This window comes from Rhamphochromis longiceps, linkage group LG19 (assembly GCF_057381845.1).
Source record: "Rhamphochromis longiceps isolate RC_006_pf linkage group LG19, R_longiceps_female_GT1.1, whole genome shotgun sequence".
Lineage (NCBI taxonomy): Eukaryota > Metazoa > Chordata > Actinopteri > Cichliformes > Cichlidae > Rhamphochromis > Rhamphochromis longiceps.
This window is the reverse complement of record NC_140575.1, coordinates 10,184,233-10,200,876: the sequence shown is the minus strand read 5'-3', so window position 1 is coordinate 10,200,876 and position 16,644 is coordinate 10,184,233. Positions and strand designations below refer to the sequence as shown.

The window sequence follows — 16,644 nt, the reverse complement described above, 5'->3', positions numbered from 1 at the left end:
AATGTCATTGTGTGTTAGTTACCCAGATGTTGCATGTCATCAGTGGTGAGCTCGCAGCTGCAAAGACGGAGCTCGCTGACGACTGATGGCTGCAGAGCATCCAGCAGGAGCGCCAAGTGACCGCCAACCACTTTACACCAGGAAATATCCACCGTGCGCAGATAGGACACCACCAGGGCTGATGCATAAACACAAAGTTTTCACCATTTCAGGCTAGAGGGTGGAAGAGGTATTCAGGGAGAATGACTTGAAGGAAAACTTCTATAAATAAACAAGTGTGTGTGTGTGTGTGTGTGTGTGTGTGTTACCCAGAGCAGTGAAGGACTCGTTGCTCATGTAGCAGCTGTTGAATGGCAGCCGCCTCATTTGTGTCGCAGGGAGGGCGGAGACCAGCAGGTGGACCACACCTCCCACTTCCTTATTGGATGACACATCAAGCTCGGTCAGTGCAGTGAGAGAGGGCAGCACCTGGACTGAAAAACAACGAGTCACATGACTGCTGCAGCGAGCATGCGATTAGTGTCCGGCGTGTGAGATTGGTAGCAACTGACTCAGAGCCTCTAGATCATCTCGCGTGAGGCAACACAGGTGGAGGTCGAGTCTCTCCAGGTGTGTGACGTGAGCCAGGTGAAAGGTGAGGCGGCTCAGTCCACCAGCTAGAAGCAGCTTTACAGTATATTAATCAGAACAATGCTGCTCTCTAATGTATCTTGGTAAAGCGCAGAAAAATCTAATGTTTTATATGATACAGTGTGATTTCAGTAACATATCATAATGGAGGCTTCAGCAAGTACTTACGAAGGAAATCTTTCCTCTGCTCTTCAGTTAGTTCATCAAATACCTCCCAAAACATCTGTATGGTGGGGTGGCGGTCATGATATCTCCAACCATAACTTGTGTTCTGAAAACAGTGAAAATGACTGTTATAATCATAGAGTTTGTAAGGTCAGGCATACACTATGTTGCCAAAAGTATTCCCTAACACATCCAAATCATTCAATTAATGTGTTCCAATCACTTCCATGGACACAGGTGTATTAAATCAAGCACCTAGGCATGCAGACTACTTCTACAAACATGTGTGAAAGGACGAGTCGCTCTCAGGAACTGAATGAATTCCAGCATGGTAATGTGATAGGATGCACCAGTGCAACAAGTCCAGTCATGAAATTTCCTCGATATTAAATATTCCATAGTCAGCTGTTAGTGATATTATAACAAAGTGGAAGTAATTGGAAATGACAGCTGGTCAGCTGATGCTAAGGCTCATAGTGCACTTAAGTCACCAATATCTGCAGTCTGCTGTTGTTACAGATGTCCAAACTTCATTGGTTTCCATGGCTGAGCAGCTGCATCCCAGCCTTACACTGACAAACACAATGCAAAGCGTCAGATGGAGTGATTTAAGCATCTCAACACTGGACTCTAAAGCAGTGGAGATGTGTTTACTGGAGTGACGAATCACACTTCTCTGACTGGCAATCCGATGGATGTGTCAGGGTTTGGTGGTTGCCAGAAGTACTTGTCTGACTGCACTGTGCCAAGTGTAAAGTGTGGGCATGTGTGCACATGGCTGGGCACCAGTGCACAATACAAGGTCCATAAAGACATGGATGAGTGAGTTTGGTGTAGAAGAACTGGACTAGCCTGCACAGAGTCCTGACCTCAACCTGATAGAACATCTTTGGGATGAATTAGAGCAGCAACTGTGAGCCAGGCCTTCTCCTCCAACGTCAGTGTCTGACACCACAAATGCACCTCTGGAAGAATAGTCAAAAAATTCCCATAAACACACCTAAACCTTGTGGAAAGCTTTCCCAGAAGAGTGGAAGCAGTTATAGCTGCGAAGGGTGGGCTGACTATTATATTATACTATCATACAAAAGTCTGGATTAAGACTGAGATGTGACTCAAGTTCATATTTGTGTTAAAGCAGCCGACTGAATGCTTTTGACAGTATGCAGTACACAGTTATTGTGCTACAGGACAGCTGTGAAACTACAGCCTGTGTCTGTTTGGCTGACTGTACCTGTTTGAACTTTTCCCAGTCATGCACGTCCTGGCCAACCAGCACTCCCTGCAGCTCCTCTGGTCGAAACAGCCTCACCAAATCCTGCTCACACACCAGGAAGAAGCCTCGCTTGAACTCCTGGAACAGATTCTCCACTGATGTGTTGAAGGCATGATTCACATAGGCCTCCACAAACTCCTTCCTGTTTAGGAGGGAAAATGTTAAATTAGCAAACATTTCACAGAGACAAAGGTGCTGCAGATGAACCTCACAAACACTTCATGTTTTATATTTACCTCATATTAAGACCTACTAAGGACCTGATTGTTTTTAATTATGTCCTGATACATAAAACCTGAGAGCTCACATAACTGCATATGCTCAGAATAGACAGCACACATGGATACAAATTACTGCCTTGCAGCAGCAATCTTCAGACCATCACTATGAGCTCCATACAAGGTTACACTGTTCCTGTTATTAACAGCAGGGGGCACTATCAGCCACAGACTGGGAGCCAGATATGCTCTGCTGGTGCCTCATTGTTACAGAGGAAAGACTCTATAGTGAGAAACAGCTGAGGGGGAAACACTGATCTGGAAACGTCTGAGTGTTACAGAGGATATACATAGCACTGTGGTTCAGTGTCACACAATCACAAACAAATACAGCAAAGTACTAAAAAGGGTGTTGCCTCCAAAGATTGCTTTTACTGGTTTGGAGCTTAGGAGGCTTAATAACAACAGGCATGAATGAAGACAGATCAGAACAGCTGTTTGATCACAGCATCCAGTACCAACACAATCATCCACACTCAAGAGCCTGTTGGCTTCAGAGTCAGCAGCTGAATGTCTAAAATATCAAATGTCATTTTTGGTCCATCAGCTACAGCATGAACTGCTTAAAGTGAGAAGCAGCCTGAAGCCCGACAGATTCATCTTTCCAGACTGAAAATATCTCAGAGTGAACCGAGTGGTGCGTTTTCAGGGTGATCTCACAAAGTCAAATCCCTTTAATGATGTTCTGTCCTGTCTTCCTCTATCAAAAGCACACAAACACTATAAAACATTGTTTCGGTGCTTTGGGGTTTTGTTTTCTACACAGAGGTATAGCACGACTAGACCCTAAAGGCAGGCTGCTCACCTACAACCAGCTCACGAACATCTTTCCAATGGAGCTCGCTGCCTTTCTCGTGGATGAGGGTCACTGTGATCCTCCGCTGGATCCCCTGCAGCAAACATAACAGGAGCTCAGGATCACAGTGAGCACAGCTAGAGCAACATTACGCTTTAAAAGAAGATATTCAACTGTGTACAAAGGAAGCAGTTACCACTGTGTGAGTAATAAGGAAACAACATGTGCACCAATCCTGTACCTGGTGCAGCAGGTAGGTACCATGACAGGGCAGGCCTCCACTGTGATCCACGATGGCTGGGATGTACCTGTGCATGGAGGGAGGAGGTGACACAACATCCCAACTTATAATATTCTTCCTGGAGATCATTTTTATGGTTCCTTTAAAGCTTGTGCGTGAATATAACACTCCAGGTGGATACTCACTCTCCAGTGGGCTCCAGCTCGCTGATCTCAAACCAGACCAGCAGGTCGTACTTGCTGACACACTGACCCAGGTTGGATTTGGTGATGGTGTTCAACTTGGAGGCTGCAACTGGCACACACACACACACACACACACACACACACACACACACACACACACACACACACACACACACACACACAAGTATAAATAAAGACCGGGGCAGTTTCTTAGTGCGAGTCTCAGTCTGGAGGCTGCCCTTGCTAGCAAGAAGTTCTGTGTGTTTACTGTCTTTACTGAAGAAGTGTTTTAGAATATTTTCCCTAACATTAGGCAAATGAGTATTTTGTCCACATCATCCTCTTCATGCATGTTGTCTTACTCCAAGCTGTATAGGCTCGAAAGCCTACTACCAATTAAGCATATTAGGTGATGTGCATCCCTGTAATGAGAAGGGGTGTGGTCTAATGACATCAACACCCTATATCAGGTGTGCATAATTATTAGGCAACGTCCTTTCCTTTGGCAAAATGGGTCAAAAGAAGGACTTGACAGGCTCAGAAAAGTCAAAAATAGTGAGATATCTTGCAGAGGGATGCAGCAGTCTCAAAATTGCAAAGCTTCTGAAGCGTGATCATCGAACAATCAAGCGTTTCATTCAAAATAGTCAACAGGGTCGCAAGAAGCGTGTGGAAAAACCAAGGCGCAAAATAACTGCCCATGAACTGAGAAAAGTCAAGCGTGCAGCTGCCAAGATGCCACTTGCCACCAGTTTGGCCATATTTCAGAGCTGCAACATCACTGGAGTGCCCAAAAGCACAAGGTGTGCAATACTCAGAGACATGGCCAAGGTAAGAAAGGCTGAAAGACGACCACCACTGAACAAGACACACAAGCTGAAACGTCAAGACTGGGCCAAGAAATATCTCAAGACTGGTTTTTCTAAGGTTTTATGGACTGATGAAATGAGAGTGAGTCTTGATGGGCCAGATGGATGGGCCCGTGGCTGGATTGGTAAAGGGCAGAGAGCTCCAGTCCGACTCAGACGCCAGCAAGGTGGAGGTGGAGTACTGGTTTGGGCTGGTATCATCAAAGATGAGCTTGTGGGGCCTTTTCGGGTTGAGGATGGAGTCAAGCTCAACTCCCAGTCCTACTGGCAGTTTCTGGAAGACACCTTCTTCAAGCAGTGGTACAGGAAGAAGTCTGCATCATGCAGGACAATGCTCCATCACACACGTCCAAGTACTCCACAGCGTGGCTGGCAAGAAAGGGTATAAAAGAAGAAAAACTAATGACATGGCCTCATTGTTCACCTGAGCTGAACCCCATTGAGAACCTGTGGTCCATCATCAAATGTGAGATTTACAAGGAGGGAAAACAGTACACCTCTCTGAACAGTGTCTGGGAGGCTGTGGTTGCTGCTGCACGCAATGTTGATGGTGAACAGATCAAAACACTGACAGAATCCATGGATGGCAGGCTTTTGAGTGTCCTTGCAAAGAAAGGTGGCTATATTGGTCGCTGATTTGTTTTTGTTTTGTTTTTGAATGTCAGAAATGTATATTTGTGAATGTGGAGATGTTATATTGGTTTCACTGGTAAAAATAAATAATTGAAATGGGTATATATTTGTTTTTTGTTAAGTTGCCTAATAATTATGCACAGAGTCACCTGCACACACAGATATCCCCCTAAAATAGCTAAAACTAAAAACAAACTAAAAACTACTTCCAAAAACATTCAGCTTTGATATTAATGAGTTTTTTGGGTTCATTGAGAACATGGTTGTTGTTCAATAATAAAATTATTCCTCAAAAATACAACTTGCCTAATAATTCTGCACTCCCTGTATTGTCTTATGTAGTCTGGAAGATGAGTGGATGACGGGGTGGGTGCAGTTTTCTCTGTGGTGGGGTTAGGTGGACTGTCCCGGGCTCTGTGGGGCCGGGCGGCGCTGGTGCACTGGGCCCCGGCCCGGATGGACCTGGGCCCCCTTTCCCTGGCGGGTCGCGGAGTATGGGGGTGCCTACTGGGGTCAGCGGGGGAGCTGGCCCCAGGGAGGGGTCACTTGCCCCTCCCTTCCTTCCCTCCCCATCTCCAGCTACCTCCCTCTTCCCGCTCCACCACAACCACCCACACATGCAGGGCTTTGGAGTAGGGGTATGTCACCAGGGTGCAGAGGAGGCTACCCCCCCCCCCCCCCCCCCCCCCTCTGTCCACTTCTGGCTGCCTCTGCCTCAATTTTATCCCACAACTTAGACATTCACATTACTCACACTCTCATTACACATACATGTGTATGTGTAATGACCCTTGGGGGTGGGCACGCTACACGGAATCCAAATTACCATCAGGGTGTACACCTCACCCCTGGCGTCGTTGCCCACCTCTCAATTTTAAATACACGTAGACATTGAGGGCTAGCAGGAGGGACTATGCGCTTACCTGCTGCTCTCTGGCAGGTAGCTCCATGCCCTCCTGGGTTTTAAATGCACCTTAGAACACACATGCATCAACACTACAATGAGCGGGTGGAGGGAGGTTTGGAGTCTTCACACACACCCGTTCTCTGTGACCTGCTGGAGCAGGGGGGGCTAGGAGGAGGAGTTGGGGTCTGGAGTGTGGGGCCTCCCTGCTGCTGCGGAGTCGGGGCGGTCTGCTTCTCCCCACCGCAGGGAAAAGGGTAACACCACCTGGGTCTGGGTGCAGTTCCCCCCTCCAGGGGCCTAGACCCGGTTCGTGAAGTACGCTTGGGGAGTGTGATCGTGTGTACAGCGTCTCTTTATGTCTGTCTCCACGTTGGTTGAGTGTGGAGTAGGTGCATATGAGAGCATGAGGGTGGGAATGGATGTTTGTATCTGTGTGTGCCTGTATGTCTGTGTCTATATGTCAGGTTGGGTATCAGACGCCACCTCTCTGGGGACATCTCAGGCCCTCCAAGGTTTGGAGGCCTATCTCCCCCTACCACCACTTCCCCTGCCAGTGGCGGACTCCCTCAGGTGTCGGTGCGTTGGTGGTTCTTTGTGTCCGGGGATGGGCGTCCAGGTACACACCGGCTCACTCCTTGGCGGCCGCTTATCGGGGCCTGGAGCCTGGGGCTTGCTCGGGCCACTCCGGAGGTGGGGTGCCCCCGGCCCCTCGGCCTGGGGCTCGGTCACTCAGGCGCAGCTGGCTGCCGGCGGAGCTCACGGGCGCGTCACTGCAACTCCCCCTGGCTTCTGCTCCACGGCTGCTGAGTGAGCCCTCATCTGGGACTCTCCTCAGCTCTTTCTGGGACAGTGGCGCGGCTGCCCCTCCGTTAGTCTTCCTTGGTCTCTTGTGTTCTGGGGGCCTCTGGATGTCTGGAGTCTTGATCTCCTCCATACCTGCTTCATGTCCTGGAGGACGGGGCTGTGGCCCCCCCACACTCCCTAGCAGATCGTTACATGGAGAAACCTTTGGAATGCAAGCATGCTGATCCACACAGGTATGCACACAGGTGTACACACGGGTATTCACAGACGCGGACTACAGCTTTCTTGGCTGCTGCCTCAAAGCACATTGTGCGCTGTCTATCTTGCGTGCTGCACAATATCGTTTATTACTTAGTATCTACTGATATCTACTGCTAGCTAGCAGATCATTACATGAAGGAACCTTTTAAATACAAGCGCGTCTTTTAAAAAAAAACAAGCGCGTCCATGCTCACAGGTGTACACACGGGTGATCACACCCACAAACTACACCCTTTTTGGCTCCTACCTCAAAGCACACTGTGTTCTGTTGATCTTATGTGCTGCACAATAATGTTTAATATTTAGTATTTATTGTCATATTCCCATATATCATTGTTATGTTGTTTATTCTATTACTCTTGTTTTCTTCTGCTTGTTTTCTTTTTTCTTTCTCAACAGGTGATCCAGGTGATCGATATATGCATTTTTTTTTTCTCTCCCCGTTCTGTTGGTTTTTGTTTTTTGCCCTTCTCCCCCGTCCCTCTTCTCAGCTGTTTCTCTTTCCCTCTTTCTTTCTCCCCTTCTTTCCCCCAGTCAAGTCTGTCCCGTATTCAGTAAATGAAAATAAAATAAACAATAAAAGGTGAATCAAATGGACCATTACGGCAAGGCTGGGATGGTCAATTTGGTAAAGTAAATCCGTTGGGCATCTTTCTTTGCCTTTAGACAATAATTCTGATGGCAAAAGGCCAAACGGGACAGGCAAAAAAAAAAGAAAAAAAAAAGAGAAACACAAATGAACTCAGAGACACAGACTGATGCGACAAAACAAGTTAGTAGGTGTACAGCGTAAACTGTAGTCTATAGCACACAGGAGTATTAGCGGGGCGATCGTGGCTCAAACAGTTGGCAGTTCGTCAGTCTTGGTCGTTGTGTCCTTGGGCAAGACACTTCACCTATTGCCTATTGTTGATGGCCAGAGGGGCCAATGGCACAATATGGCAGCCTCGCCTCTGTCAGTCTGCCCCAGGGCAGCTTTGCCTACAACTGTAGCTGCCTCCACCAGTGTGTGAATGTGAGAGTGAATGAATAGTGGAATTGTACAGCGCTTTGAGGGCCCGAAAAGCGCTATATAAATGCAATCCATTATTATGTACACGTTGATAAATTGTCTTATGGCAACTGACAAATTGAAACAAATGAGTGTGCTGTGTGTGTAACAGACATTACCTGTCCTTTTATTAACTGCGCAAGTAGTGCTGGTCATAACTGCTAGCTAACTGTGTAAGGCTGTAATGGGTCTGTAGCTCTGTCACCGTTTTAGTGAACATATTTAGTTTTAAAGTAAATTACGGGACTTTTCCTGCCTTTCTGGAGGGCTTATATTTCACTATGTCCACATAATTATGGATTATTATAATTATGATATTTAAACACACACTGTATTTTAATTAACATACCTTAAGAAACAGATTATATTAGATTTATATTTTAAATAAGACAAAATGCTTATTATACAGCAGCAATATTATTGTATTTCTACAGTTTAAACACTTAATAACCTTTCTGCCTGCACGGAGTGGATAGTCAAACATACAATATATATTTTTTTATTATTTTCTTTTTACTTAATTATTATAGCACTAGGAATAAATAATAAGGGAGGGATTCTGGATCAGCACCACGAGGGAAACTTGTGGCCATAGTATATACAGTATTGTGAAGAAGGTCTAAAATGTCACTGTGTGTATGTGCGTGTGTGTGTTTATAGATTTTTCAAATTATTACTCATGATATAACATTGTCCAGACATGGCTGGTAAGGACATGAGGAGGAAACAGTAGGAGCTGTGTGAGGCTAAAGGCAGTGGGTCCCTCAGCAGCTGGATTACAAAGAGCACAGGTAACAATATCACATGTACCAGTTGTTGGAGATGTATTCCAGTATATAAATAATACTAAGCACAACTGGAATGTTTTGCTTCTATAACATTTTTCTGTCATCATTTTATTATAGATTAAGTGCAAAAGTTGTTGTGGATAACTAAATAATAGTTTATTGCAATAACAAACTGTGCCTTGTTCTCAGATGGACAGCAAGAGGAGAGTGATGGATGAGATGAGGAGATGAAGGAGGAAGAGAGGCAAAGAGTGATTCACAGGCAGAGCCGAGTTTATTTCTCACAGTTTTTTGTTGCCTTATGGTTTCAAGCACCGTCAACAATCTTTGCATTTTGTTATTATCTCATAACACTTGTTTAATCAGCTACCATCTCGCCTATGGAGTTTTTAATGTCTACAGTCTCAGATTGCCTTCAGCAATATCAGCAGCAGGAGCAGCAGAAACCCCTCAACAGCAACATTGTACCCTATCAGGTAAAACATAGGCTACGTTTGCTTTGCCTTGTCGCCACCTCACAACAGTGATATAGTATGAGGCGATCCCATATTAGATTCTTGATGAATGTGTGTTGTTGTTATTCAGCCTGGTTCAATGTGCCCCTCTTGAAATTCGAACCTTTAAACATCTTTGCACGGCCCTGCTGTGTGATACAGACTGTGGTGCTCTAACCTCCTTATCTGCAGACTTAAACATGGTATTATTTTAATAAAAAACACGATTAAAAAGCCGACTAAAGGGCACTTTACTGTGCTTTTCATAATGATTTCAAGTGTACTCAGAGCAGAGGTCTTTTACCCGAACTTGACTGCTGTGCCACAGTTCAGCTAAGATAAAAAAAAAAACCCACTTTACTGATGTTTACTGAGGATTATTGAGCATTTCATTTATTCCTTGCGAAGGCTGCCAGTCACTACAACAGAGATACGTGGCTGCATCTGTGCGTAGCAGATAGTTAAGGGAAAAACTTTGCCGTTTTTTCCGCTGCTTGGAAATGAAAGACGAGATCTGAGAGTTAAGTAAAAAGTCAAATTAAGCACAAACAAACAAACAAACATCTCCTCACACCCATATATGGCTTAACTTTAATGGTTCACTATATATAGCATAGGCGAGCCCCTAAATGGCTGGGAGTGAACATCCTTTACCAGATAAGGAAACCAGAATCTCACATGGAATGTACTTGCAGTTAAAGCTATTGCATACCCTACCTAGATGGTGGGAGGAACCGAAGAATATCTAAACATGCAGTTCAAGGCAAGGTTTACAAATTTAAGTACAATAATGGCAACATTTAACAATTCACTCCAACACTGCCAATCAGCAAATATCAACTGTCAGAAATTGACTTACTGTTTCTCATCTTCTGAGAGAGTATCATGGGTGTTGGATGCACTGTGAAAATTTATCAGTGTTTCTGAAACTGTTCCATGAGCCAGCTGGAAAGAAATGCCAACCACAAATCAGCAAAAAAGTTGAAACATTTAGCATTCCTGAGATGTTCATCTGTCACTGTTATCTTGGTCTTCTGGGTTGCTGTAACCATGATGATGATAATCTGTGAGGTGAAATTAAAAAGGCCAGTCTTCCTTTTAACTATAAACTAAAAGAGAGAAAAACTAAAGAGATGCCAGTTATGTTCAGTTCTGTCTGCAACCCTAAACATGTATTATCAGTCTTCCATCTTTAAAAACCTGTACAAAAAAATTGTCCGGTCCTTATATTGATGGTTAAGTTAGTATTATTAGAGTTGCAAAGTACAAAGTCAAAGCAAGTGGAAAAAAACATGTGTTTTTCTTGGCTACGGTCAGTGGGCTAGCCAGTAATGATTTCCTCCCTACAAAGCTGTGGACAAACCACATTTACTCAGGGCTTTCTTGATGTAATAGTCTTCTCCTTCCTGCCAACCGCTGTGTCTGTGCGGATCGTGTTCGCTCTGTGTTGTAGTGTCCTGATGACACCCAGTTTATGCTCCAGTGGATGATGAGACTCAAACCTTAAATACTAATCCATATGGGTAGGTTTACATAAATCTCACAGTCTAAGAAGGCTTGGTGGTGTTCCAGGGTAGGATAACAAAGCCCTCTTTTCCACTTCTTTCATGTACAAGTTGGCCACGATGGGTGAAACTGGGGAGCCCAAGGCTCTGCCTGTAGAACTGACCCTTGAATGTGAAATAGGTGGAATGAAGACACAGTTCCTGTCACAATCTGGTAGTAGGAACTCAGAGCGGTAGGCGTCTCCAAAAAACATTTTATTTACAGCACCAGTGCACGATATATACAGTGAAGGGGAATCCAAACTCCAGGGAATCACGGGGAAGCTCTCTCACACTCGCTCACGTCTTCTTGCCCAAACTCACACACGTTCACACGACTCAGGGTCACAGGTACGGGGAGGAAAGTCTGTCGCAGAAGAGAGGGAAGTCACACACAAATCACGAATCACAGGTTCACAAGAGCTGGGAGAAACACTAACGTCTGTAGTACAATCATCCAGCGACGAGAGGATCTGTGTTCCAGCCTCAAATAGTGCTCCTGGGTGATGACCGCTGATTGTTGACAGGTGTGTGGGCCAAGGGCGGGAGCCCACAGTGAGCTCCGCCCAGGCAGAGAAAGAGAGAGAGAGAAAACCAAACAACACATGTAGCCTTGTGGGGCCGGCCGGGCAGGCACGGAGACCATGACAGTTCGAAAAGCAAACACACTTGGTCGATGCTGAGAGTGGTCCTGTTGCTGAGGTTGGGGTCATCCTGTAATCTCTTACAAACTACCTCCAACGCTTCTGTGACCACTGAACGCTTCTGCTCAGGTGGTTCCTGTAATGCGCCATCTTGCGTGCTGTTTGCTCATACTGACGTACAAGCTTTAGGCAGTCCTTGCCAAAGTGGTTTAAAACCTCTTGATGCATGCTCAATCATCCAGGTAAGTAAATCCCCAAAAGTCGATTCTGTTCATTTACATACATTACATTTGCATGATGACTGAAACTAGCACCACTGAAGGAACAATGGGCTGGGAGGTCAGTTCCTTCATCATGATTATGCAAATTCTCATGACCATTGATCAGCAACCATTGATCAAATCCCACTGATCATTGGCCATGAATACCATTCACAGAGAGTTGAGGAATGGCTGCAATCACAGTATTGTAAGATGGTGAAAGATGTACTCTTAGGCCCTCGTGAGAATTTGCCTTGAGGGCATCTTCTTTCTTACTTCAAAACAGGTTCTGTACTTTTAATTTGTCAAGGCAGGTTAGTTTGAGTGACCTGTTTTTTCTTTTGTTGTATGTTCTGTTTGCTTAAGAGGAAATTCCTTCTTGCATTCTGTCAGTCTGCCCCAGCACAGCTGTGGCTACAACTGTGGCTTGCCTCCACCAGTGTTGAATGTGAGATTGAATGAATAGTGGAATTGTAAAGCGCTTTGAGGGCCCCGAAAAGCGCTATATAAATGCAATCCATTATTATTATTATTATTATTATTATTATTATTATTATTATTAAGAGCAGTGGGTTGGGTGATCTCAACTATGTGTAACGTGACTGTGAAATATGAAGATTTACAGGTTGAACAAACATACACTGGCCAACAAATGTTTCCTCCTGTGACAAATGTCAATGCACTGTATGAAAATATATACTATATAAATATATGGAAATGTCGCATGATTTGAGAATGAAGTTACAAAAATGTCTGATAACCTTTGTTGCTCACTTTTACCCATCATTTTGAAATAAAATATCATTGTAGAGGATGAAGATGTTTTATCTAATCCAAAGACTGATATGATGCTTCTGTTGTCTTCACAAATTTAATGTGACAAATAAAAACACGTGCAAAGTCCAGACCTTAACTTGACTGTGGTGGAACCTTAAAAGATGTGTGAGTCATCGGGACCACGAGACAAAAACTGCATCCTGTAACTCAACCAGGGTTGCTCTCATGGTCACTAATACAGCAAGTCATTTGGTAAAGGTTAGAAAATAGGGGAAAAAAACCTTTAGTGCTTAGTGGCTGGGACTAGTTTGGGGCACCAACAAAGGGATAGTTTAGTGCAAACTATAATTTCTCCCCATCAGTTTTAACCAATCAGATAAACACAAATTCTCATATAAAACTTTGGGCCAACCAAGAACTGTACAGGGAGTGCAGAATCATTAGACAAATGAGTATTTTGTCCACATCATCCTCTTCATGCATGTTGTCTTACTCCAAGCTGTATAGGCTCGAAAGCCTACTACCAATTAAGCATATTAGGTGATGTGCATCTCTGTAATGAGAAGGGGTGTGGTCTAATGACATCAACACCCTATATCAGGTGTGCATAATTATTAGGCAACGTCCTTTCCTTTGGCAAAATGGGTCAAAAGAAGGACTTGACAGGCTCAGAAAAGTCAAAAATAGTGAGATATCTTGCAGAGGGATGCAGCAGTCTCAAAATTGCAAAGCTTCTGAAGCGTGATCATCGAACAATCAAGCGTTTCATTCAAAATAGTCAACAGGGTCGCAAGAAGCGTGTGGAAAAACCAAGGCGCAAAATAACTGCCCATGAACTGAGAAAAGTCAAGCGTGCAGCTGCCAAGATGCCACTTGCCACCAGTTTGGCCATATTTCAGAGCTGCAACATCACTGGAGTGCCCAAAAGCACAAGGTGTGCAATACTCAGAGACATGGCCAAGGTAAGAAAGGCTGAAAGACGACCACCACTGAACAAGACACACAAGCTGAAACGTCAAGACTGGGCCAAGAAATATCTCAAGACTGGTTTTTCTAAGGTTTTATGGACTGATGAAATGAGAGTGAGTCTTGATGGGCCAGATGGATGGGCCCGTAGCTGGATTGGTAAAGGGCAGAGAGCTCCAGTCCGACTCAGACACCAGCAAGGTGGAGGTGGAGTACTGGTTTGGGCTGGTATCATCAAAGATGAGCTTGTGGGGCCTTTCCGGGTTGAGGATGGAGTCAAGCTCAACTCCCAGTCCTACTGCCAGTTTCTGGAAGACACCTTCTTCAAGCAGTGGTACAGGAAGAAGTCTGCATCCTTCAAGAAAAACATGATTTTCATGCAGGACAATGCTCCATCACACGCGTCCAAGTACTCCACAGCGTGGCTGGCAAGAAAGGGTATAAAAGAAGAAAAACTAATGACATGGCCACCTTGTTCACCTGATCTGAACCCCATTGAGAACCTGTGGTCCATCATCAAATGTGAGATTTACAAGGAGGGAAAACAGTACACCTCTCTGAACAGTGTCTGGGAGGCTGTGGTTGCTGCTGCACGCAATGTTGACGGTGAACAGATCAAAACACTGACAGAATCCATGGATGGCAGGCTTTTGAGTGTCCTTGCAAAGAAAGGTGGCTATATTGGTCGCTGATTTGTTTTTGTTTTGTTTTTGAATGTCAGAAATGTATATTTGTGAATGTGGAGATGTTATATTGGTTTCACTGGTAAAAATAAATAATTGAAATGGGTATATATTTGTTTTTTGTTAAGTTGCCTAATAATTATGCACAGTAATAGTCACCTGCACACACATATCCCCCTAAAATAGCTAAAACTAAAAACAAACTACAAACTACTTCCAAAAACATTCAGCTTTGATATTAATGAGTTTTTTGGGTTCATTGAGAACATGGTTGTTGTTCAATAATAAAATTATTCCTCAAAAATACAACTTGCCTAATAATTCTGCACTCCCTGTACATGCCTGTGTTATTTTTTTAAGGTACATCCCTGTGCTCCTCCTCCTCTGTTCATATTTGGTAAATGGGAGAGGTAGTTCTTGGAAATAAAGTAAATAACATACATCAGGTTTGTTCAGTTGAGCTCTTGGTGTCATTTGAATGTTATCTTTGAAAGCACAGACATGGAATGGGAAGAAATATGTGAGTCTATTTTTTTTTTATAACAGTGTTATCCCATTATACAGTGGATATGAATTATTATTATTATTATTATTGTAAAGAATTTATTTGACATCTTTTTGTATTTCGTTAACAGGCAAGACGGTCCTTGTGTCTGCAGGTACGCCATGACATTAACCACAGCATAATTTTGAAATGAAAATCTTTAATATATGTTTTTTGGGGTTTTTTTAGGAGCTGGTGGAACTGTGATTCTGACTCCTGCCATTCTGGCTTCACTGGGGTTCACTTCAGCTGGAATAGCAGCAGGCTCCATCGCTGCCAAACTGATGTCATATTTAGCAATCGCTAGTGGAGGTGGAGTTGTAACAGGAGGTCTCGTAGCAACCTTGCAGTCCTGGGGTAAACTGAATAATTTACTATATATTATCTCTCTCTCTCTCTCTAAAAGCTTTGCTCATGTTGAATAAGCTAATAGAGCTAATAGTGTCTAACATGATTTCACTGTAGGTGCAGCAGGTATGTCATGGGCTGCCACTGCATTATTTGGCGGTGTTGGTGGAGCAGCGGCTTGGGTGCTCTCAACTGTGTGTAACGTGACTGTGGTTTATGAAGATTAACACGTAAAAAAACACAAACTGACCTACAAATGTTTTCTCCTGTGACAAATTTTAATCGCCTGGATGAAACGTTATTCTTATGTGTGAATGTCGAACACTGAGATTAAAGCATATTTTGAGAATTAAGTTACAAAAATGGTTCATAAAAATTTCATTCAGATTTTATCCATCATTAAAAACAAAAACAAAAAACAACTGATATGGTGCCTTTATTCTCTTCATTAATTCAATGTGAAAATTAAAAGTCATGCAAAAATAAGTGTTTCCTTGCTTTTATTGTAAACAACTTAATGTAAAGCACAGTAACAATACCATATGTTTCTATAGTCCATAAATCTATCACTCTTACAGAGCCACAACTCTGACGGGAGACTATGTAGGACAGGGGTGTCAAACTCCAGTCCTTGAGGGCCGGTGTCCTGAAACTTTTCCATGTGTCCCTGATGCAACACACCTGAATATAACTGACTGTATGCTCAAGTAAATTTGACTAAAATTGACTTACTGTTTCCCCAACCTCTGAGAGTATCATAGGTGTTGGCTGGACGTAGTGAAAATCTATCAGCATTTTGGAAACTTTTACACAAGACAGCTGAAAGAAAATGCCACAAACAAATCAACAAAACAGATGTTCAGTAATCTTTCATTGTTATCTTGGTCTCCTGGTGATGATGATAATCTGTGAGGTGACATTAAAATGGCCAGTCTTCATTTTAACTGTAAACTGAAAGAGAGAGAAAAACTAAAGAGATGCCAGTTATGTTCAGTTCTCACTGCACCCTTAAACCTGCCTTATCAGTATTCCATCTTTAAAGCTGTTTCGTCCTTGTATTGATGGCTAATAGTACAATTAGTTGCAATAATGCTTTAATACAATATTATAACTGAGATCACCTAAAGTTTAAAACTTTGTATTGTTGTAATAATTAGTTTAAAGTAAGACAATGAGGTAATAAACATTGCAAATGTTTAAATGATTTTTATTGAAGCTAATATAATTTTCTAAAGTGTTTGCAAAAACTGGTGGGAAAAAACTTTAGCAGAATAACAAGACTTCCAGTTGTGCCTAATAAATAGATATCACTTCAGTCCTGCTGATATCATAGTGTACTGTATTATTATCATCATAAGAACGCATAGCATACATTTTCACTGCTATACAGATGACACCCAACTTTATCTATCCATGAAGCCAGATAACACACATAAACATAAAGGCCTGGATGGCCTCTAATTTTCTGCTTTTAAATTTAGCTTTAGGCAGTCCTTGTCA

General features: G+C 43.4%; 1 protein-coding gene across 2 annotated transcripts; it reads left to right on the top strand.

Moving 5' to 3' along the window:
* The first annotated feature begins 11,270 nt into the window (after positions 1-11,270).
* On the top strand, positions 11,271-15,630 carry LOC146646194 (interferon alpha-inducible protein 27, mitochondrial-like). Of its 2 annotated transcripts, none has more exons than XM_085392375.1 (4): positions 11,271-11,808; positions 14,888-14,911; positions 14,986-15,153; positions 15,262-15,630. In XM_085392375.1, the coding sequence occupies exons 1-4, from the start codon at positions 11,793-11,795 to the stop codon at positions 15,369-15,371; spliced, it is 318 nt and encodes a 105-aa protein (XP_085248501.1). In that variant the 5' UTR covers positions 11,271-11,792; the 3' UTR covers positions 15,372-15,630. The 2 variants fall into 2 exon arrangements, with proteins under 2 accessions (XP_085248501.1, XP_085248500.1); XM_085392374.1 differs by lacking the exon at positions 11,271-11,808 and adding an exon at positions 14,722-14,772.
* The last annotated feature ends 1,014 nt before the right edge of the window (positions 15,631-16,644 follow it).